Below are 25049 nucleotides of genomic sequence, written 5' to 3'. Positions count from 1 at the left end.
TGTTTTAGTATCGGTCCCCACGGGCTCATTGGCCACTAGCATTCCCTTCCTTCTCACACAGAATTCAAACCATGACTTGGAGGTTCATTTTTCTTCAGTGTTAATGGAGGCCTCCATCATAAATGGATGGCCTGAAACTTCCTGAAGTCTCTCCCACGTTTTCTACCATGAGTTTCACTACCATTAGACAGCTGGGGCCCGTACAAACAAGAGTTGGAACCTGGTCCTCGCTCCAAAATGCAGGGCCCTCTCTCAGTGAACTTGGTGCTGGCCATGCCTCACAGAGGTGGGTTGTGGCCACACAGAATCGTGTTTACAGAACATGAGACGGTCACATATCCAATCCCCCTTAATTCATGGATCACCAACCCCCTGATGGTTCTTTTTACAAGTGAGAAAATGGAGGACCAGGGCACACACTGCTCTAACCTGTTCTAAGCTGCTCTAAAGCACACAGCTTGAATTCAACCCCATTTAAACTAGAATTCTATCCTCACCCCTCATGACACACTCCCCTGAAACCACCTCCCTCCCCACCAAGTAGTCAATTTTACAAATGCCAGTCTAGGACAAGACTGGGTGAGGAGCCTTTAAGGCAGTAGCTTTCAAACTGCAAGCTGGAAAAAACTCAGCAGCTCCTGACTAGCAGCTTTTTTTAAAGAATGGACTGCAATGTATTTGACTACATCACACTTAACAGTAGACATTGGCCCCTGAAACTTGTTCCAGCTGTACATAAATAATTATACATATGTGTTTCTTGGTATGAGCCTGTAGTCCAGAAAAATTAGACAGCCACTGACTTAAAGATTAGGTCCTTCTAGATCAGAGATTTAGATCCCAGGTTTAATCACCCAGATTCAAAAAATAATACTGGCAAGGAACAGGCTGTGGAAGGACATTGTGGAAAAGTCATCACCTGAGTAAAGCCCCTAGCCTTCTGTGGGAGAGACACATAACCACCAGTAGCAGCAACAGAACCCAGGCTGTGTCCTGGGCCAAGAAGCAAACACAGCAGCAAGGCCCCATGGGCTGTGTGACCAATCTAGGCGAGAGGCAGAGATCCCTATAAACAACTGACCCCAAGGTCTCCCCTCTCAGCCCTTCACTGGGGTGCCAATAACAAAGCAGAAATTTCATTGTTTAAATATTTTTTTAATGTTTATTTATTTCTAAGAGAGAGAAAGAGAAAGCATGAGTGGGGGAGAGGCAGAGAGAGAGGAAGACACAGAATCTGAAGCAGGCACCAGGCTCTGAGCTGTCAGCACAGAGCCTGACATGGGGCTCAAACTCACGAACCATGAGATCATGTGAGCTGAAGTCGATGCTTAACCAACTGAGCCACCCAGGCGCCCCCAGAAATTTCATTTTTCATAGGCTTTACATACTGAAGAAGTCAGTCCTTAATGCCACATTCCATAACTCTGAGCCAGCACTAACAAAGCATAAAACCTTGATGTTGACCATTTTAAATTGCATTCCCTCATGTTCTCCTCCCCAATTTCATTTTCCTTTCTTGATTTCCAAAAGCAACCCCTATCATTCATCTTGTGTATATATTCCATATTACAGCCTAATAATTTCATGATGTGTGTCTGTCCATAAGCAATGCACGACATTGAGGGATTTTTTTTAAGTTACATCCAACTAGGAGATATGTGTCCTTCCCCAATGTTTCACTCACTGTTTTTTAGAAGTATCTGTATTAATATATGTTCATTTATGTAACATGCCACATAGTTATTCCATCCACAGGGATATTCCATAAACTGTTTCCAATATGCTGTCATTATAAGCAACAGTGTTATGAACATTCTTGAACATGCCTCCTTGGGTTCATATGGAAGTCTGTTCAAGTGACAATATAGTTGGACATAGTATTACTGAGTTATCAAATACACATACCTTCAACTTGACTAGTTATTGCCAACCTCGTGTACCAGGAAAACTACTATTAATAGTTCAGTGTGCGTCCTTGGGACTTTATGTACCTGTACACACACACATAAATATATGTGAGTTTACAGAGTATGAATATAGGTAAGTCTATCTCATGCTTTATAATGGGTGCAAAGGACTATTTTCTGCATGAATTGACCAGAGCCCAACTGATGGACACTAAGGGGTTTTCCCCAATCACAGTATTTCAGAGAACTTTTTTTGCACATCGATAACTAGCACACTGGTTCTAGTACAAATGTAGAACAGATTGGGATTGCCAGATCCACCACTTAATTTTACAAAGGAGAAAAAGCCGAGTCCTGGAGAGCTAAGGTGAGGAGCTGGCCCAAGGACCCCAGCAAGTGAGAAACGAAGGGGCTGGGGGCTGGGGTTCCTACAGTCTGGTCTCCAGCACTCTCAGGCAGAACCTGCTTCTGCTTAAGTGAATAAAACATTCCAATACACGTCATCCCCATTTACCCTGTAGAGTTTGACATTATCAAGAGGCACTCTGTGTATCACAAAAGTCATGTAAAATCTCTGTTTCCGTGTGGAAAGGAGGTCAGGCAAAACGGATCTTGCCCTAGATCCTTCTGCTCCAGAAGGCTGCGAGAGTCAGCCTCTGACTCTTATCCTCAGTCCAGGCACCTCACGTTCACGGAGGCTAAGTACATGCTTGCTGCTTCAGCCTGGCACGCAGACGGGACTCCCAGGACTCCAGCCTGAGGTCAGGGAAGAAGAGTCACTGACCACATAGCACAGTAATCGATGCAAACTCTGAGGCAGAGGGAGGTGTCCAGGCCTCCAAGCTCAGGAAAGCAGTGAGAATTTTAAACGCCGGTCCCAAACCTAGTTCTCCTCAGCAAATTTATTCACCTACTTATACTTAAGCCAGACATCCAGCCCCAACCACATTTCAAACAATTTCAGCTGCGCTTGTGTTCTCTGGTGCTGAGTGCACAGGCTCACGCGTGCACGCACACACACAATGGGCTGGGTGCAGTCTTGATGCCTGACCTTTGGCATATATGAGTTTGAATCCTGACTCAGCCTCTCATTAGCTGTGTGACCTTAGGCAAGTTATTTGACCATCCAAGCATCAAATTCCTCCTCTTAAAAAAAAAAAAAAAAAAAAAAGTAGACAAAATTTGGACTTACCTTATAGGGTTTTATCAAAAGTAAATGAGTTACTGCATGTAGGTGCTCAGAAAAGGTCTTAGCCCACAAAAATTTAGTAAATATTCAGGGTACTTGCCTTGTGGTTGTATCTGAAATAAAACAATGTCCCTGGCCTGAAGGAGCTAGTAAATTTATCAGAATGTCAAATAAAACAATAGAAGCGGGTGTGGCTGCGGGTCAGAGGGAGTGGCAGGTACAGTAAACAGTGCCAATCTGGAGGGTATACGAGGGATACCCAAGAACTGGAGGAGGCCACTCACCTCAAGGAACTCATGGAAGGGCTGAGACATATACTCAGAACAACCCTGAACAAGGTCACACCCTCAGTGCCGGGTCCAGGCTGAGTCCCAGGGTAAACATACTTGTTTTACAAATCGTAGGAAGGTACAAAGTCTTGTCAGACAAACCAGGCCCCCAGAGGCTCTCAGGCAGGTTAGCCTCAATGGCCCACATGGGATAGAAAATCTGAAGGCATATGGTGCATGGATAAGCCTCTCCTCCCTCAGGCTCTCGGGAATCTGTGCTTGCTGGCTCCTCCACTGCCCTGGCAGCTGTCCCTGGGGCTCTTTCTCCCAACCCTCCGCATGTGGGTAGTTATCCCACACTGCTCACCCCTCGCGGCCCCCACAGGTACCTCATCCCTAAAACGAACGGATACTGTGAGCAGTAAGTGAAACAAGCAGTGTGAATGTGCTGACACAACTGAGTTGCGTCCCCTCTCTGAGGATGTTGCCACCCCTAGACAGCAGGGTTCGACATCCCAGCATCACCTCTGAGTCCTCTGTGTCTGCCCAGCACATCCCACCAGGGCCACGCTCTGTTTCTACCAGCGGCCCGTCATCCACTGCTGCTGCTGCTGCCGTTCTGCCCACACCCCTCAAGAACTTGGTTACTCCCTGAAGAAAAACATGGTTTCAGGTGTGCATGCAAGGCTTTCTGTGATCTAGCCCAACCTACCTTCCAACTTCTACCTTCACCATGACCTTTTACTCTGGTTTCCTGGATGCTGCATCATGAAAGCTAGGGTCTATAACCAAATAAGGGGATTAAACAAAGCCTGGCGGGGTCATGCGCACACCTTCAGAGCCCTTAATACCTTAAGCTGCACCGTGGCTCTTCACGTTGTCCCAAGTGTATGTGGACCTCAAGTATTCTTTTCTCACAGAGTTCAAGAAACAATCTAGGACAATCTGTACTGTACTGTTTCTCCAGCAAGGCTGTGGAATGTGCCACGTAGAGTGACTGCCCTGGCCCATGGCTGTGACCCCCTTAAATGTGTTTGTCCTCCATCACCCTGAGGACAGAGTGTGCCAATCAGCCTGTCTCAGCACATGGACAGGAAACAAATGGTTGCCTGCTTGCCCCATTTTCCTGTCTACCCCACCCTAGACTTCACTAAATTTCCTGTATGCTTAACCTAGCCAGGGCTGGTTTCTGATGCGTGAAACCAAAGAACCTTCACTGACACATCGCTCTTTGGGACCCTGAGCCAGGCCACCCAAACCTTCCCCGAGCAATGGAGCACCCAGAGCCAACACCCCCTGCCCCAGGGCAGTACCTGTCCCATCTGGAGTAGACCTCACAAAGGTGGGCAGCATTTTCACTGAAGCAGTGGGGTGGGTGGTGGCTCCAAGCCCTTTCTCCATCTCCTTGCGGAACCGCTGAGAGATCTCCAGAAGGTTCTCATCAGAAAGACGCATGTGGTAGAGATACTGGTCCACCTGCAAAGGGGGAAACAAGAGTACAGACCTGTAGTTTAAATCAGTTGGTACTGCCATCTATGTGGTAGAACATCACTCAGCCCTTCAAAAGAATAAAGTCTATTATGTACAGAAAATTATTATTAAAGACCATTTACTTGGAATCTATTTGACAAGACTGTTAAAAAAAATACTAAACTCAAAATTTCTCAAATGAAAAAAATAGGTTTAACTTTATTTCTGGAGAGTGGTGAAGTTGAGGGGAAAGGCACAGTGGAGAAGAGGAAGAGTTCTTTCCAGAAAGGCTGAGTTTAAGGGTCTGTGACAATATCCTGGGAGCTGGGGTTCTTTACTAACCCTCCTTGCTCCCCACACACCTCGAGGCCAGTCATGGCAATCCTATTATCCCCCACCCTAGGCCGAGCAGCCGGCTCCTCTTGCCTCACTTACACAATCCCCAACTCTGCCTTTACCTCTTTCGTCTATTTTCTACCCCTAGCCAGACTCTAACCATTCCCCTGCTTAAACCTTCCAGTGGCTTCCGATGAGAACCAAACCTGAAATCCTTCCAAGGCCCCACATGATCTGGCCTCTCGCCACCTCCTAAGCTCACTGCATGTCTCTGCACTCCTTGTGCAAACCCTACCCTTGGTTCAGTCCTTCCCTGCCTCGGAACCCGTGCACAGGGGCCCTCACGGCTCTTTGTTCCATCCCATTTCTTCAGCCCCCTCCAGACCTCTCTCCATGGAGGCCTCCCATCCTTCTAATGAAACAGTCAGGCCTCCCATTATTCCAAAAACTCAGACTTTTCCCTTCACAACACCATCCATAATATGAATTTCTTGGTGTCCAAACCATAAGCACCAAGGCCAAGAAGAACCACATCTGTGTGTTCACCCCTGCATCCCTGGCATGTGGCTGACACAGAATAGAGCCTCTACATAAATAGCAACACAAGCTCTCCTGTCCTCAGAGGCAGAGACAGCTCTCCCTATTTATGTCATTGATCTTATTCCCAACATAAAGTTACATGTACTTGATTTACTACTCAAAGAGGCATTAGGAGTCCCTCTCACAGTTTCCTCCTTGGAAGTTCTAGTCTGCCTTGGCCATGGTTGGTCCCAGTTTTCTCCTATCAGGAAAAGGTCTGATAGACTTCCATCCAAGGAGGCACACAAGTTTCCGCAATACCCTTATCCTCAGCAGCAGTGTCCAGGACAGGTGACACTGCTGTCCATGGAAGGGTAGACCACACACAATCAGGGACCTCGGGTCAAGCCCCAGCTGCCCCCTCAAGGGGTGAAGGTTACAGTCCTCTCAGCATCATCAGCAAACTGAGAGACTTCAAGCAACCCTGCTATTCCCTGCTCTGAAATGTCAGGGTCCCCAAGGGCAAAGCTTGGCTGATGACCACTGCCCCTGTTATTCCTGTGGGAGACAAGTAAGCACCTGCCTGCCCCTGCCCTTGCTCAACTTTGACAAAGAAGCACACATTTTTATAATTAGAGTTTCTAGACAAATGTGCTTGTTAGCATTATAGCCTGTTACAGTTTCCAGCCTTTTTTGTTGGGCCATCTAGAATTTCTTTTTTAACCAAACTTGCAGCCTAAGATTTCCAGAGGAACAGCAAAAGGTGCTTAATCCTTTGAGAAAAGAACTCAGTCTGTTCAGCAGAGACAGTCCCCCTACTCACGTCTTCTCTATTCCAGGCTGTATCCTAACTCCCTATGGGGTCTGGGGCACATCCTCCCCTTTGGGCCTCTTTCTGCCCCTGTAGAACAAAAAGATTGGCCCTCCTTGGATCATTTCAAATATCCTGCTCAAGACTCATCTTTGATCATTCTTCAAAAATCCCAAAAGGTGAAAAATTAAAAATAAATAAAATCCCCAAAGGTGAAAGATCAGAGTGTGGAGTAAAACACTAAAAACAGCCACAAGCCAGGCCAAGAGTCTCTGGTGAGTCAGCCCACCTTGCTCCACAACCACCATGTGGTTAAAACACAACACTGAGATGCGACTCTTGCCTACACAGGGTGGGCAAGAGCAAGGTAGGAGTAGAGAAAAGCAGTCAGCCACTTCTCTCCCTCCCCGGGCAACAGAGAGGAACTGAGCTTGTCAGGCTGGGTTTCAAATTTGCAGAAATGAGGATTTCCCAGAACATGCTTGTGGCCAGCATTTATTGAAAAGCCACCACAGACTATCCAAGTGTATCGGTCTATATCAGGAAGAACCCAATCGCCCATTCTGTTTGCTGACCTCAGGCCCCTGGCACGTCATTTGCCATGAGCCCACCATCAGCCTCAGCCTCTCAGGGCTGTGTGGACACCAGCCCCACCACTGATCCGGGTATCCTATAACACTGGACAGCCAGAGTGCTCCTGAGATACCTGGCCTCCCTCACAATGTTTGAGGCTCCCCAGGAGGTAAAAGGGCACAACCTCAGCCCTACACCATTCAAGTCCCCTCCCTGTTGGTGGGAGGCAAATCCCCGGTGACCCTGGGCCCAGGACAACTTTAATCACCCCAGAGGCCTCCTGCTCCAGATACGGGGACACCTGGGCTGGCCCAGAACACTGCCTCCTGGCTGATAAAGCTAATGTACATAACCCAGGGCCACCAGACCAGGGACCAACACCGGGCCATGTCCAAGAGCAGCCTGAGTAATAACAGTAAACCCATATGTGGCACAGACGCTGTTCTCAAGGTTTTACATCCATGAATTCATGTAACCCTCACAGCAACCCTGTGAGGTAGGCAATGTTATCACCTCCACTCTACCAGAAAGGGATAGCAACGTGCCCAGTCACAGAGATGCAAAGGGCCAGGCTGGGACTAGACTATACAGGCCGAATGGCACTACAGTGCCATGCCCACTAAAAAGGCCATCTTCTATTCAGTCATCCCCTGATGCAGATACAAAGGTCAAACAGCAAAGAGCATGGCCCAGGGGAATGGTCTGGCAGATCAGAGGGCAGTAGAGGCAGCAGACATGTCTCTGGACATTGTCATGAGTTTGCCACATGATAAAACTGGAGCTCCCATATTACTACTTTTGCAAAGAGAGAAGTAGAGTGCCAGAAGCTTCACTGCGACCCACTCCGCTACTCCCCATCCCGCCCCAGCTGGCCCCACCGCCAGCACGGATGGCTCTGGGTGTTACAAAGGAAGCCAGCCAGGAAAGCAAAGCCTGTACTGCTTTATTAAGAGGCTGCATGGCCACGACCTCGGAGGGCGAGGTCATGTACACGAAAGAGCAAAGGTGGACTGGCCACAGTTCTACAGCAGCCATTGTTCATTTAACTTTGATGCTTCAGCTGTGACAGGCTGCTTGGAAATCCAGTCTATACTTCTCATCCTTAACCCTCAAAGACTAACAAGTAAACAGCCTTAATTCAAGTCACACTGCCTTTTACCTAAGAGTATAGTCATCTTTTAGTGTCCGGTGACAGATGAAAACAATGACGATGATTGTTACAGTAGCTAAACACGTACCGAATATTTCTTACCTACCAGACACCATCCTACGACTTTACTGACTTGACTGCCATTGCCCTTTTGTAAAACTTCTACACCCCTGTTTTACAAGCCACTTGATGGTGAGGGGCAGAGCTAGGATTCAAACTGAGGTGCATCTGGCTCTAAAGCCAGGCACTTGGGACCACCACCTTTACTTCACCTGTCCTGTGGTTTCTTGGATGACGCTGGGGTCTTGATTTCCTCTCTAACACATGAGACCAAAGAAAGGAAATGGGACAGCTCTGAAAAATGCAACAAGAGCACCTTGGCCCGAACTTCCCCTTCTTCACAGCACGATGATATGGCCACCCTGAGTTTAGTAGGAAGGAATGCTTAATCGCCTAAAGTTACAGTTTCCTAAACACTCTGCGGGGCCCACCCAGCCTTGGCTGGCACTGCTGGGTTGGGTGAAGGGTGGCCAAGGGAAGCTAAGAGCCAGAAACAAGAAACAGCTTCCATACAAAGACGATTTTCCTAGATTGGGAAGAAAGTGAATGCAACTTTGCAAGATCCTGCCAACCTCTCCCACTGTGCAGCCAAAGGGAGGGAGCACCAGGCCCAGAATCACGGACAAAGTCATTTAAGAGGTATCAGATGGACGCAGGGCAGTAGGACTGCAACTAAAAAGTACCCTTAAAAATGCCCTTGGGGCATCACGTGGTTTTTGTTGTTGTTGTTGTTGTTGTTTTGTCTAGTTTGTCAGGTTTGTCTCTCTTACCCCAACAACCATCAGGCCTAGGTTTGAATGCTTCCAAGCATGACAGGCTCAGTACTCTAAGGTGGTTAGCTGCTACTATTGGTCAGCTCTAGGTGTTAAAAAATGTTTCCTCAATTTGAGAGAAATCTACTTTCTGAGAACTTCTGTCTAGTCTCCATTCTACCACGTGGGACAAGAGTTCCCAAACTTGGCGACACATCAGCATGACTGACATGAGGAGCTTTTTAAAAACATTAAGAATTCCAGAGATTCATTCCAGACTGACCAAACTGACTGATACCTTTAGAAGTTCAAACTTCTTCCCCTCTCCTTAGGCTGGTACCACCATGCCAATAATGTGAGAATGGTGGACTATATTCTGGTCAATACTGCCTAAGGTCATTTCTACCATTTTTCTACCTGTAGTCTTTGGAGTCTTTGGAAGTCAGTAGTTAATAAGAACATTAGGCCAAGTGTGAAATAATCCTGTGTTGATCCTGGGTGCTGGGAATTGGAAAGATTAAACCCTGTATACTTGTTGGAAACATTCAGGTGGTTGGAAACTATCAAAGCAGAATCACTCAGGCCAACCCTCATTTCATGGTTAGAAATGGTCTAGCCAAGCTGTGGCATCAGAAAAATCATTCAAATCCTGGCTGTAGCATATGTACAGGTATGTAACACTGGATGAGTCACTCTCTGAGACCCAGTTTCCTCCCTGTAAAACGGGATGAATGTGCCACACAGCAGTCACTGGCATAAATGGCTTTATGATGGACCTAAAGCTCTATCTAACCGTTCTCTTTTTCTGCTAGACTCCCCACTGGCCAGTGGCACTGTCAGCAAATCAGTGACACTTCTTAACCCTACCTTAGTCACATTCAGGATTAACAAAAGGAGAGGCTGTTTCCCCAAACTGTTCTTTCTCTTTCTGTGGTGGATGTGTGACCTATCACACTGGGCTGCTTCTCTTTAAAACTCTAGCAGGGAGAAAGAGGGAAAGGAGAAACTGGGGAAACAGAGGCAGGCTGAAAGCAAAGCCTGGCTGAGGTATTAGAAGGCCACCTCCCTGCCTGGAGGCAAGCACGTGTGTTAAAGAAAAAGTGGTAACAGTTTAAAAATTTTTTTAATGTCTATTTATTTTTGAGAGAGAGAGAGACAGAGACAGAGACAGAGACAGAGACAGAGCACGGGCAGGGGAGGGGCAGAGAGAGAGGGAGACACAGAATCCTTAGCAGGCTCCAGGCTCTGAGCTGGCAGCACAGAGCCCAATGTGGGACTTGAACCCACAAACCACAAGATCGTGACCCGAGCCGAAGTCAGATGCTTAACCAACTGAGCCACCCAGGCGCCCTGATAGCAGTTTTAAATGACATCTCTTTAGCAATCTTGAGACTAGAACTTCCTCATTGGGCAATTTTGGTCAGTTTCTTCTGCTAACACACCAGTCCAACATTCCTGTTTCCTCTAGAGGATTGTGAGTAGAGGCAGGAGAAGTTCTAAAGAGAAATTAATACCATACTCTTTATGAAATGAGTAACACTCTAAATGAGAAGCCTGTCTCCTTCAGTGTCCACATTTTCCTCCAGACTAGCCCTAAAAGGAGGGGAAATTATGGCACAGCAATGATGCAGAGAATGGAGAGAGCAGGTCACCCTCACAAAAGATCCACCAAAAAGTGTGCGGTGTCCTGGGTGGAGGAGACACAGCCCCGGTCAGGCATGGGGAAGTCCTGAAAGGAAAGGCCTACAGGTGGAAGCCAGAAAGGGACCTTGGAAAGACTGAGGCCAAGGGGGCAGACTTGACCAAGGTCACACAGCCGAGACTACGATCTGAATCACCCAGATACTTTCTTCTATTGTCAAAAACAATAAATGACAATCCTGTTGCTGGTCCACAAGGGCCCATGTCATCTTGCAGGCCAATTCCAACTGAATGGCTGGTGGCCACTGCCTACATCCTAAAGCCGCCCTGTCTGATCCCAGTGGGAAAAACAGTCCTGACCAAACTGGTCAGATCCAGAAGACAACAATATTCTAATTTTGACAGTTGATTATACAAAGTATTACAAATCCTAAGTTGAATACCTTAAGAGGTTTCAAAGGGAAGTGTGGAAGAAACCTTAAATTTCAACATCTGTCTCTGTAAGATTTGTATCATTCAACCCCAGAACTCTGGCCATTGCTTCAACCCCAGTTTCTCCCATTGTATAGCCTGTGATGAAACCCAGTTACATGCAAAGCACTACAGTGTACAGGAACATGATTTTAAAAGAAATCAGGGGCGCCTGGGTGGCTTGGTCGGTTAAGCGTCCGACTTCAGCTCAGGTCATGATCTCACAGTTCGCTGAGTTCGAGCCCCACGTCAGGGTCTGTGCTGCCAGCTCAGAGACTGGAGCTTGCTTTGGATTCTGTGTCTCCCTCTCTCTGCCCCTCCCCAACTAATGTTCTGTCTCTCTCTTTCTCAAAAATGAATAAAAAATTTTAAAAAATAAATAAATTAATAGAAGAAATCAATTCTGGAAATGAATAGTAATGATGGTTGTTTGACAACGTGAATGTACTGAATGCCACTGAATGGTACATTACATATATACACACACAAACAAAATTTTTTTAAAAGAACTCAAGATTCCTATTCTCTAAGACTTTACAAGATAGCACAGAACTCAAATCGTATTTTAGACCCAACAAATGAATGTCTCTGAAATGAATGGAGGATGGATCCCAGTAGATAACAAAGGGAGCACAATGCAAGGCAGCCCCAGAAGTGTCACAGGTGTGAGTAAGTGGCCGGTGAGACTGGCATGCAGGGGAGACTGTTCTGGGCTAAGAACACATATCCAACATACATTTCAGTGGATAGATGTTGACCTGGAGAGTAGGGATATTATGTGAAAAGGCTCAGAAGGTGTGGGCCAAGATCTTGGAAAGACATTATGAATTCTAGGACCAGAAAACTACTCACCTCACTGTATTACATTAACTCCCTACTACAATGTCTTCATATTAGTATGATTTAAACCTACCACTTTTAGTCATGGGATCACGGGAAGGAAGGATCATAAAGGTCACCCCACTGTGTAAAGTTGCTGTGTTATTTACTGACCATTTACATTTCTGTAGGGTTTGGTGCCAGGAGAAAGTCTGGCTGCCCAGAGTCACTGCTTCCTGCCACAGGCCATGAAATGAAAACAACTGCCTCAAGGACAGCTGTCCTTTTTGCCCAGACTGCCAGGAAACTCAGAGCTCTGCTCTCCACTCCAGTGAACCGTCCCTAGTTCCATGCGTGTTGGTAGTCACCCTTGTCTATTCCTTTTACTGAAAGCTGAACTAGATCACCTAATCCTTTTAGTAAGCAGAAATAATAAGTAATACATGATCAAGCAAATGCTCATCAGCCATCCCTACAGGACATATCCTCTTCAACAGAAGTGTGAATTCAAATGAACAAAATGGATAAGAAAGCAACTCCACAGGCATGTAACGTCAGGGCCACCCGGAAGCACTGCTGGACATTCTGTCCCCAGGCTCCAGGAGGTGCTGGAGGGACAGCAGCTGACTGCTACTCTTTAGCCTCTTCCAGACCCCAAGCAGACCAACTGATTGAATTTTAACTTTCCTAGCACTCACGTTCTTGTCCCAAAGATATAATCAGGCCATCTACACAGATGACCTGTATATTTGTATATATACAAGTTTCTGAAAAGAAATTTCAGAAAGTCTGCACCCTCTTGAAGGGCTCTGACTGGTCTCATCTGCTTTAAATCAGACAGTTGAAACAGGGTTGGGGGTAGAGGAGAAGGGATACTATACAGCAATTGTTAAGAACCACCACCTACCCACTGGGTGTTATACGTAAGTGATGAACAACTAAATTCTATTCCTGACATCATTATCACACTATATATTAACTAACTTGGATTTAAATTAAAAAATCAAAAACAAAAAACACCACCTACCACACATATAGCAACATACATAGATGAATCTCACAATATAAGGTTGGGTGAAAGAGGGGTGCCTGGGTGGTTCAGTCGGTTAAGCATCCAACATCAGCTTATGTCATCATCTCTCGGTTCTCGGGTTTGGGCCCGTGTCAGGCTCTGTGCTGACTGCTCAGAGCCTGGAGCCTGCTTCAGATTCTGTGTCTCCCTCTCTCTCTCTGCCCCTCCCCAACTCGAGCTCTCTCTCTCTCTCTCTTTCTCAAAAATAAACATTTAAAAAATTTTTTGTAATAAGAAATAAAAAAATAATAAAGTTGGGCAAAAGAAGCTAGACACTGAAAGGGACATACCTTATGAGTCCATTTATATGAAGTACAGAAACAGATCTATGCTGACAGAAGGTAGGACAGTGATTATACTTAGTGCTGGTAATGATCGGTTACTGCATCTGGGTGGTGGTTACCTGCTGTTTTCAGTTTCTTGTGTATATTATACTACAATTTTAAAATACAGGACGAATAAAGGTCAAGGCCCTGGTCTACCCCCTACTCATGGTCAAGAGGGCCCAAGAAGATCAAAGAAGTCTGTAAGAGGTCAGACCAGAGAGGGGAGCCATAATCTAAATGCAGCCACACACAGCCTTCCAGTGACTCTACATGCTGACACAGGCTTGCAACTTAGTTTCAAAAGAATTTATTTTTGCATTATTCCTTTGCCAGTGTTACCTCAAGTCTTTGACAAGGAAACCAAGGCTTGGAGAAGCTTCCCCAAACCACAGGCCAAGTCCCTGGCAGGCCCCACAACATCCAGTGGTCAGCTGAGTGCCCTAACCTAGGGCACAGGTGTGCCCATCCTGGGAAACCCAGGTAACTACTGTCAGTGACCTCATTAATAATAATGCCTTCACAGACTTCTCCTGGGAGGACCAAGGCTGTGCAAAGAGCAGCAAGTTTATCCTGTAATGTTGCCAAGCCAAGGCCAGATGTTTCTGATAGGATAGGATAGGATAGGATAGGATAGGATAGGATAGGATAGGATAGGATAGGATAGGATAGGATAGGATAGGATAGGATAGGATAGGATAGGATAGGATAGGATAGGATAGGATAGGATAGGATAGGATAGGATAGGATAGGATAGGATAGGATAGGATAGGATAGGATAGGATAGGATAGGATAGGATAGGATAGGATAGGATAGGATAGGATAGGATAGGATAGGATAGGATAGGATAGGATAGGATAGGATAGGATAGGATAGGATAGGATAGGATAGGATAGGATAGGATAGGATAGGATAGGATAGGATAGGATAGGATAGGATAGGATAGGATAGGATAGGATAGGATAGGATAGGATAGGATAGGATAGGATAGGATAGGATAGGATAGGATAGGATAGGATAGGATAGGATAGGATAGGATAGGATAGGATAGGATAGGATAGGATAGGATAGGATAGGATAGGATAGGATAGGATAGGATAGGATAGGATAGGATAGGATAGGATAGGATAGGATAGGAAAGGAAAAGAAAAGAAAAGAATAGGAAAGGATAGGAAAGGAAAGGAAAGGAAAGGAAAGGAAAGGAAAGGAAAGGAAAAGAAAAGAAAAGAAAAGAAAAGAAAAGAAAAGAAAAGAAAAGAAAAGAAAAGAAAAAAAGATAAACTGAGGAGGCAAAGACACAGCAGATCCTGGATTCTTTAAGGCTCCTTCCTCTGAAAGGCAGCCAACCAAAAGTAACAGATCTGCCAAAACACTTTCTTCAGGATGGGACAAGGCAGAACCTCACTGGGGCCACCATGCCACCTCAGGGAGATTCCAGCTGACGCACCACGCACTCACAAGCCTGGGGCGCCAGGCTAAGTGTGGAGCTGACCTAGAGGCTTATAGGCCACTCCTCCGGGATCCTGCTGCACCTCCGTGTGAGTCACAGGGTTTCCTGTTCTTCCAGTTCTTGCCTCAGCTGCCTGGAGTTACAGCCAGACAGACCTCAGGCAACAGCACCCATCAGGGGTCCAGGAGATGGGATTTGGGACATGGATGGGTCTCGGGACCTTCCTGTCCTCAGACATTCTGTTCCAGCTGTTGGGCAGCATGGTGATGATATGTCCCAGGTGTACATGACCCTGGCACAGTTATTTACACACATTAATTGAGCGCTAAATGGAGTGTGCTAGGGGCAGAGGACGCCAGGGGAAAGGAGACCCCAGTATTTGCCTGCAAGGGGTTCAGTCGATTGGTGGGAGGCAAATATGTCAGCAAGTAATTACAAACTGAAAGTAAGGGCAGATAGTAGGCAGTTCCTTTCACCGTAATAAAATACAGATTTACAATCCCTTAAATCATGCACACATCAATAGAATTCTAAGGAGTGCCTCAAAAAGGTTACAAAGGTATACATGTTGACCCCACACCTAGAATGTTCTCCTCCTCTGGTCTAACAAACTCCCACTTGCCCTTCAGGGCCCAGAACAAATGGTGTCTCCCCAAATTCCCAGCTGCCAACACATTTTTGATACCTTGTGTCTTTCCACCCTCGCTGGTCCCAGAGGACTAAAGGCACTCACACACGTTCCCAACTTCACACTTGTGATGCCAACAGTTATCTCAGTACTGAGATACACTAGGTGTTCAAATCATATGTCACAGTCACATACAAGGGGCTACAGTGTGCCGAAGCAGTGGGAGAGTAACCTGGGTAAAGGGGAGAGCTAGCCATTCTAGAATGCCTAGGGGCTCAGAGCCTAACCCTGTTTTTCACCTGAGCCCTGACGGCACATGACCCTGGCAGCAGCATGGTTTCCTCTACAGCTACCTGGCTGCCCTGGTCAGTCCCCCAGGTCCCCGAAGTGTCAGATTCTGCCTTCCCTGGATAGCCCCATGCCAGGGACCTGAGTCTACCCCTGAGCTTCGTGTCTGAACGACCTACTCCTGCCTGCTGCCAGGTGTCCACCTGCTGCACTGAGCCCCTGTGGATCTGTCCCTGCGCACCATGTCCTGCCCCAGACCTTCCCAGTCTGCCCGCCCACCCCACAATCACAGCCACCACAGACAGGGCAACCATATGTCCAGTTAGCCTAGAACGAGCTCAGTTTACACTGAGGTAGCAGCGTAAGTATTAACAGTGTCCCCTTTTACCCAAAGTGGCCCAGTTTGGACAATAAATTATAGGGTTACTCTAGGTACAGGCCGCAAGGCAAATCCTGCCTCTGTTCTTGAGGAGCCCATGCCTGACTGATGGGAAGAGCTCATGCTGCACAACTGGTGCCAAAAGGGAAACAGGGACCAAGAAAGTGGGTTCTTGCTCTGGGGCTTGTCCTATATAAACTTGGGCTGGTCACTCGGTACACAGCACCTGGTTTCCTCATCTATAAAATGAAGAACTGGAACTAGATGATCCAAAGGTCCCAAATGACACCTGACTCACAGCCCCATGAAACTGAAACACAAGTGGCCATCTCCAGTTGTTCCAGGCAGCCCCAGGCTGGGCTTAAGGGTCTGGGTTCTGGGGTCAGGCTGCCTGGGTTTGAATTCTGGCTGGCCCTTGAACAAGGAAGGTGCTGTCCCTTTCTGTACCCTGCTGTCTTTATCTGAACAATAGGTAATAATAATGTCTACCTGAGAGGGCTGCTTCAGGATGGCCTGAGTGTGAGTGCATAGACAAAGCCCAGCACTTAGAAATGTTTGCTATTTTAGGAGCTTTAGGTATTGATGGAGGAACTGATGAGACATGGCTAGAAAGCTTCCCTGGAAGGGGTTGAGACAGGAAAATTTGGGAGGAAGCAGGAGGAGGAAGTCTCTCAAATGGGAAAAAGGAAAAGTGTAGCTTCACATGCCCTCATTTAACCCTGATGGCTTATCTGGCTTAACTCCTCTATCAGACAATATGAGATGCCAGAAGGAAGAGTCTGGGAATAAGGCCTTTGAAGCACATGAACCACCTCCAGGGTGGAGTCACTGAGCTAAGGTGAGAAAAGGCAGGAAGGCTGGATGGGTGGGCACCAAGGGCCAAGGTCTCAGCCCTGACTCACTCTCTTGGTTAACTCCAAGGTAAGTTTTAACCAAGGTCACTCCTAGGAAGGAACATCAAGGAAATGCTTAGAGACCCATAGACAAAAGTGCAAAAAGCATGACCACCCTTAAAAGAGAGCAGCATTTCAGGGCAACAAGGCCAAGACTCCCAACTGGGTTTGGACAAGACAAAGCCTATACAGGGATCGGGGAAGGCAAGTGTGGGTTCCACAAAGAAGGTTGCCTTGGGCTTTGTCAAGAAAGGGCCCTGGGTACCCAAGTGTCAGGAAGGGCCACACTAGACAGCCCAGAGTCTGTATATGAGGGGCAAAGAGCTCTCTGCTGAGACCCAAGATGGCCACAGATCCTCTACCCGATGTGCCAAAATAACATGAGATTGATGGTTCCTTTCAGTGAAACTCCAGGGATCAGTGGGACCAAAACCTACCATGACTCAACAGCCCAGGGCATCCCCCACCCCAAGCAGCTTCCCAGTGGGAAGTCAGAGTCTGGGGCAGATGTAAGGAAGGGTAAACAAGCATCTCATTGGCCAACTGCAGCATAAGTGGTCTCAGCAACTGCCCTGGGAGCCTCTGCCCTTTGGGGGAGGGACTAAAGAGGAGGGGACTAGGTTTCTACAGTGAAAAGGGTGGAACTGATGCTGTGATCAGTCATGCCTTCCACGGAGGATGCTTCAAGCTGTGGTACACCAGTGGCCATGGCATCCCCGAGACCCTCCAGTGGAGATGCTACTTCCCAGAGGAAACCAAGTTAGACAAAGAACTTAAGGATGGTTCTCCTATGCCCAGGAAAGACACAGTTTTAGATGGCAGAGAGGGCAGGTGAGGATGCTTCCTTAGTCCTCATATTTAGGAACTTCCTATCCTTCTGCCCTCCCTATCTTCTACTCCAACCCGACATCTGACAGAAAGCACTAATGTTCCAGAATCCATATGCCCTAAAAGCCCTCGGGGAAAAAAGAAAAAGGGCCTCTTTTGCTCCTGCCCAGATGACAGCACAGTAGGATATCTAAGAGTGTAGTACTATATGCTTGTAATTCTCTATGTACTAATATTTAAAACATGAAGAACTGACTATGTGTCAGGCACAGCTCCAAGAGCTTCCTATATATGAACCCTCTTTAATCCCTACAATAACCCTATTAAGGCATTAATCCCAAAACTCTCCATTTTACAAGAGGAAGAAACAGTGCCCTACAAAGGTTAAATTAACTGGCCCAAGTTCACAAAGCTGGTTACATAAGCCAGGACTCAACCCTAGGAGACTGGCTCTATCACTCACCACACAGCTTCTCCCAATATGACTGCTGGACTGGCCCTTGGTGGGTATCACTGGCCTCTCTCTTCTGCCCCCAGCTATAGTAGCTCCTTTACTCATGTTCTGTCAGCTCATCCGCCTGCTTTGTTCAGAAGCCTGATGGATGCCTGGCCTCCATGAAAATCCCAGCAACAACCAGGGTGAGATTCTCTTGTGGATAACTGAGCAGACTTCTCTCCCATGGGCTTCCTGGAGTGCTTACATTGCCCACATTCTTCTGGTTAAATACAGAAAAACAGTAACCCAGGTAACCTACCCATTATCCAGGGTCATGGACATCTGCTGACTGCCATGGTCTGCAGACTTCACCTCAAATTCAACTTTTGTAAAAGACCACTTCCTACCATGACTGTCCCATGTCCTGGCACCTTGTGAGCTGACAGCCAAGGTCCTAGTTACAGATGCTATTAAGTAGCTCTATGACCATGAACAATGCGCTATAAAACTGAAGGAGGGGATGAACTATGCTCTTCTAACACAGCTTCTCAACCTACAGATATCTGGGGCCAAAAAAGTCTTTGTTGCAAGGGGACTGTCCTGTGTGTTGTAGGATTGAGCACCTCCCTTGCTTCTACCTACTAGATGCAATAACGTATCCTCACCTACCTAACCTGTGACAGACAAAAATGTCTCCAAACATTACCAAAGTCCACTGGAAGGCAAAATCACCAATAGTTGAAAACTATGGTTCAAAAGAAGCAGTAACAAAAACAAAACCAAACAAAGAAACTAATAAAACACAGGCTTTGCCCCTGTCAACTTGGGTACAGTGGGAATCCTTGCTCTTTACTATAGATTAGGATCACCCCTCACAAAAGACTGCATGGCCCAAAATGCCAACAGCCCTGCAGTTGAAAGACCTGCTTGAGAAGCAAGCAGAAACAACCACTCCAGTACAAGAAAGCATAGCCTGTGATCTGTGGTGTGCGATATTAAGACTCAGCCAATGAACTCTGGGATCTGATCTGCTCAACCCCCAGCCCCCCACTGCTTTGGAAAGGAAAAGACAGACAACACACAGTGTTGGAAAACAAACCAAACTTGCTGACTGCAAAACTCAACAATGATAATGAGGAACCCATTATCTAGAGTCGTCTTTTAAAGAAGTATCTGAACAAAGGAAGCCAGTTTTCTGGGGTTCCTGAGGTCTTTTAGTACATCAGATCTCCTTACTCTGGCTGCCAGATTTTGAGAAAACTGTTGCAGTTTGTGTTGTTTTGATTCCCCTTGGAAAAGGGCCCCTAACTGCCCTCACCCTCCTCACAGTGCTGGAAAAGTTCAACTTTGAAAAGTGATGTTAAAAAAAAAAAAAAAAAAGTTGGCTTTATCTGAGGAGCCTCAAAGGGAATTTTAATTAGTTCAATGGTAAAGAAAAGTGCTTCCCGGAGCTCTCTGAAATAGAAATTTGGTGATACAAAAAAAATGGATGATTAGCAAAAGTTACAAAATATTCCTACCACCATCAACTGCTCCTGAGCGGGGAAGAGACAGTATTAGGATGCTAAGCGGTACATACAAGCTGAACAAACGCAAAACTGTACCTGTCAATGTTAGTTAACTCAGCCAAAACTAATCTCAGTAAGGTTGTGATCAGTACTGACTCCTGGTATTTTAACCCCTTATCTGAAGATTAGTGGCACATAGCAGGTGCTCAAGGCATGCCCATCAAGGTTCTCTGGAGGTCTCTAACTCCTCACCCCATGGTAAGGCACCCTCTCTTCACTACTAACTTATCTCACCAGACAAGTGAAAGGGGTCTTAGTTTCAGTTTCCCACGTAGTAGCCAGAGGGCTTGGTACCCACAATAAGTTCTCAGAAAACATTAAAACTCTTGTCTATCTTGACTCTTAGGGGCTCTGCTGAATTTTCTGCTTCCAAGATATTCCTCCCACTCTTAAGTCCAGAGTTGACAGCCACGCTTCACTCACACAGAAAGAAGCCCGAATGAGCTATCTATATTCCATAACTGGAGTGAAAATATGTCACCAGTCTGTGCATGTTAAATAATTTGGCCAATGGCTAAAGGCAGGCATGCACACTTCATTTCACTTCCATGGTTAAAACTGATTCTCATTCCCAAGCGGCAAAAACCCTGTATCTTGAATATTAATTATACCTCAATTAATAAAAAGAATCCTCTATCTCTCCACAGACAGAGCATAAAGCCTTGATTGCTGGCAGACAGGAAACACCCTTACCCTCTGCCTTTTTCCCGGTGCCCCCCAGCCCCCCCCCCCACCTTTTCTCAGGATCAACCTTGGGCCTTGACGAAGGAAGAGCCCACTGCCTTTCTCTCTTAATGTCTCCCCATCCACCCATCCCTTCAGCTCAGAACTAGCCATCCCCCAATCTGCCTCTCACCCTCCTCCCCTTCCCACAGCCCTTGCTGAGCTGCTGTCTCCAGGAAGGTCCCCTCCCTCATCCTCACACTTATTGAGTACATCGGTAGCCAGAAACTGTGGCTACAAAGATGAACAGCCAGGATTCTCCCTGTCCTGAGGAAGGAACTGGAACTGAAAACTACCAACTCTGATGCATAGTGGGATGATAAAAATGCCATGATAAGGCAAAAGCACCTAGTGTGAAGAGTGTGGCATTCAAAGGAATGGCCAGGCAAGTCCTCGGGGAGTGAAGATACAGAATATGAAGGAGTCAGGGGGCATTCAGCATGCGGTGTTAAAAGGCTTCTGAAATGTTCCAGTCTGGCTCCAGAAAGAGAGTGGAAACACAGAAACCCTAGGAGGCCTCTGAAGTAAGCCAGACACCGGTTGACAAATGTGTAGCAATCAGAAAGGAAAGTCAATGAAATGAGTCCAAAGCTCCCAGCCAGAATGGCCAGAGGGTACTGGTGCCATTAATGCAACCAAGAGAAGAGCTAGTTGCATTTCTGGGCATGCTAAGTGAGGGTGCTGCCAGCATCCAAGAGTGAATGCAGACACAGGCTAGGATGGAGTCCAATATTGTTCCCAGAAGCAGGTGAATGTGGTCAAGAGCATGGGACTCTGGAGCCCAACTGCATGGCTTTAATTCCCAGGTTTTACAAAAAAGCTAGTGACCCTGGACAAGTTACTGTGCCTTCGTTCCTCACCAGTAAAACAGGAATGCTGTCAATAATTGCATCTACTTTGTGAGGTTGTTATGAATGTTAATAAGCTAACAAATGTAAAGAGCTTAAACCAGTGCCTGGTACACAGTAGATGCTGTAAGTATTTGCTCTTGAGTTTCAAAGCATTCATCGGCAAAAGTGAGCAAACGACGCTTACTCTCCTCCTAATGGTACAAAACATTGGGCTTGTCCATCAGGATACAAATTGGAGGCAGGGGGTGGGGGAAGGGAGGCGGGTGACAGTTCTGGGCAGGTGAATCTGTTTTCCATGCCTCAGACCACAACCCAGAATATGTAAGATAATGGGGATTTCAGAAGAGTCCAAATCAAGACCTTTTCAAAAGACTCTAAAATTAAACTCAAGCTTCATCCTTCTTTCCTAAGTCATCCTTGTAGCAGCAACTTGAAAAGATGCTTCCAAAATATTCTGATTCTCTTCCTACTTCCTATCTAATTGCAGCTGGAATCAAACAGCTTTGCTCACCTAAGCCAGGAGGCCAAGCCCCAGGTTCTGACACCTGGTAAGTTAAGGGCCTGACTCTATTCTGCCTCCATTGGTAATTTAGAGGAAATACACCTGTCTCCCCCCAGATACTTCACAGGGTAAAAGGAAGTTGTGAGTGTAGATAAGAGTAATCTACAAGAAAGACATTTCTACATTACTGTGCTTAATCATCACAACTCTATAAAGTGGACAGGACCACTGCTGTCATTCCCCTTTTACCAAGAGAAACCAGGGGCACCTGGATGGCTCAGTCAGTTAAAGCTTCCAACTCTTTATCTTGGCTCAGGTCATGATGTCAGGCTCCGCACTGAGCGTGGAGCCTGCTGAAGACACAAAAAGAAATCAGCAGGCCAAAGAGGCAAAGTGACTTGCTCAGGTCCTGAGGTTAATAAACCATAAAACAGAGATTAGAACTCATTTCCAGATACCCTGGCTAATAATCTCTCCACTCTGGGACCAAAGAGATGGCCCCCAAACCATTCCATGACACGGTTCAGGTCTTAGCCTCCCTCCCCTGGAGTAGGAGACAATTTGTAAAAGAATTAAAATGTCCTGGTCTGATATTCACGCATCCGAGAAGACCTCCCCTGGATTAATAATCCTCCAGCTTCCTGCTTTAGAATTTGCCAAGGGATGAGTCTTCCCCAAGGGTTAACTCACTTCTTGGGCAGAGAAGCCGAAAGAAGTTGCCAAGATCCTGCCGGCTCACAGACACATTCTTAAATAAACTGCATTAAAGTGCAGAGCAGAGCTACATCCCAGGAATGAGAGAGCAACAGCCGTTTTATAAGCAGAGTAAAACTCAACTAAACCAGCCTCCCGCTGCTTGCTACTCCAGTCCGAGGCTGAGTATGGCCATGTTTTATATGGGGGTTCATGTGTCTCTGCTCTGAAAGCACCATAATGGCAGCCCACCTTTGCTCTCACAATCCCCAGAATGGGTGTAAGAGCAGGTCCCTGCACCGAATTTATGTCAAGACATTCTCCCAAAATTGTGTTCCCTGTAAGACACAGAAGCTTCAAGTATGCAATTGAGCAACGCTGTCATTGCCTCACAGGTCTGGACACCTCTACCTCCGCCTCAGCCCATCCCCTCTTCTCAAGTCCTAGCTGAGGTGCATGGTCAGGTGCCACTCCAGAAATCCCCAGGATTTCAGAAACTCAATACTCCCTAGAGTGATTGCACCTTGGGCCGGGCCCCACCCCCACCCCATATCCCGCAGCACCTAGAGCTTGGTCCCGGCGGGGCCAGAAGCTCTTTCTTATGGAAATGACCTGGCGAGAGACGGGGGGGGGGGCGGGGCGGGGGAGAGGGAGAGAGGGAGGGAGGGAGAGAGAGAAAAGAGAGAGAATATGAACCTGCCGAGAACTAGGTAGGCAGACCTGTCGGAGCCTAAGGCAGGAATAAGCTCGTTTACATAACAAAAACTTTTCTTAAAAAGACGGTACAGTGGGGCGGGGGGGGGGGGGGGGGGGGGGAGATCCTCCTCGAGCAAGTTTTAGGAGCACCAGAAGTATCAACCAAAGTTGGCCCCCTTCTTGGAGGCGGGCCCCGGCCACTCCAGGCCTGGCGGTCCACAGGCCGATCGGTGGGGGATGTACGCCCCTCGCGGGGCCTCAGTTCCGGGCGCCTCAGTTCCGGGGAGGGGGTGCGGCGGGCGGAGTTACTTGGCCCCCGTCCCAACTCCCTCTGGCGGGGTAGGGGGCCTCTCCCCAAGCCCACCTGCGCGAGGCCATGAGGAACGCCGAGGGGAACTGCACGTCCCCCAGACGCGCTCGTTCGGCGCGGGAGCCCCTTGCAGTCCCACGTGGCAGAGGAGCCTCCCCCACCGCAGCCAAGATTCTCCACACGTGCTCTCGCCGGAACTCCGGCGGCCAAAGGGGGGCTCCACCCACGTGGACTCCGCAGTCTCAGACTACGTGCTGGCTGACCCGCCCCTCCAGCGGAAAAAAAAAAAAAAAAAGAAAAGAAAAGAAAAAAGCGCGAGCGCGCGCAGGGTGTCAGGAAGGCGGAGAGCCGCGCGGAGCGCGAGCCCAGGCGCCTCGCACGCGCGCACACGCCTGCTGGTGCCTAGCGGACGTGGCTCCTCGAGCCCTGGAGTTTCCCGGCAGCCCTGACTTTTTCCGCACCCACGGCCCCGAATGGGGAGGAAGCGGTCCCCCGCAGGGTCAAGACGGAGAGCCCGCGGCCGGCCGGGGACCGCACAACTTTGTCAGAAGCGAGCCAGCCGCCCCTACACGCGCTTGCCTACCTTCTGCACTTGGTCATGGTTGAGCTCCGTGAAGAAGTAGGCGAGCAGATGTGAGGCGATCATCCTGCCGCGGCCCGTCGGCGCCGAGTTGGGAAACCGAGGCTGGAGCGCGTGCGGGGGCGGAGGGCAGCGCGGTCCGACCGCTTTGTATCCGGGCTTGGCGGCCCGGCCGGGAGCAGTGAATCCGGGCGGCACAAAAAGAAGGCGATGGCACGCCTGACAGGAGAGTCTAGGGTCTCCAGAAACAGGTTTTGGGAGTCCGAATTCCCAGAAGGCGCCCAAAAATCACTCCTGGCGACGTGTCGGGGTGGCCCCGCCGCCAAGGCGCTAACTTCACCACAGAATCACCAAAGGCTCAACTTGGGAAGAATCTCAGTCCGGCCTCACTTGGGCGAGCGGGCCTCTCCGGCTCAACACGCGTGCTGCTCTTGCCCACGGATCTTCGCTTGATGACACGGCGGCGCTAGCGGCGGCCCGGGACTCCTGCTCCGGAGTTTCGTGCAACAATGTGGCTTATTGAGGGGCTGCCGGCTCGCGGGCCTCCCGGTCAGTGACGCGCGCACGCCCATTGGCTGCACGGGGAGGGTGTGTGCGCCCACGGGCCGCCCGCCGCCGCGGCGCAGCCAATCCGCGCCCGCGGCCCGCGGGCGCGGCCCCTCCGACACCCGAGCCGGCAAACTGGAGGGGCGCGCCCGGGGCAGGGGGCGGGGCCGGGCGGCAGGGATGGGACGTGTGGTCCGTGGCTAGAGGCTGGGGCGGAAAGGCGCATGAGCCACCGCCGCGTCAGGCTCAGCTATGGGTGGGGGGCGCGTGATCACAGATCCAGAGTGTGGGCCTACTGGAAAGACAAGTCACCCG

General features: G+C 48.2%; 1 protein-coding gene across 1 annotated transcript in view; it reads right to left on the bottom strand.

Annotated features, from left to right (window-relative positions):
* Positions 1–24684, bottom strand: part of HK2 (hexokinase 2) — a 62348-nt gene extending 37664 nt beyond the window's left edge. Inside the window, exons 1-2 of the mRNA XM_042981816.1 lie at positions 24192–24684; positions 4679–4841 (exon numbers count right to left, since the gene is read on the bottom strand). Of these exons, the coding sequence (XP_042837750.1) occupies positions 4679–4841; positions 24192–24254 (226 nt within the window). The 5' untranslated portion in view covers positions 24255–24684. The remainder of the gene's footprint in view (positions 1–4678; positions 4842–24191) is intronic.
* Positions 24685–25049: the final 365 nt, after the last annotated feature.

The sequence above is a fragment of the Panthera tigris genome, chromosome A3 (genome assembly GCF_018350195.1).
Source record: "Panthera tigris isolate Pti1 chromosome A3, P.tigris_Pti1_mat1.1, whole genome shotgun sequence".
NCBI lineage: Eukaryota > Metazoa > Chordata > Mammalia > Carnivora > Felidae > Panthera > Panthera tigris.
Note: the sequence above shows the minus strand (reverse complement) of the source record. Positions and strands in the feature narration are given on the sequence as shown.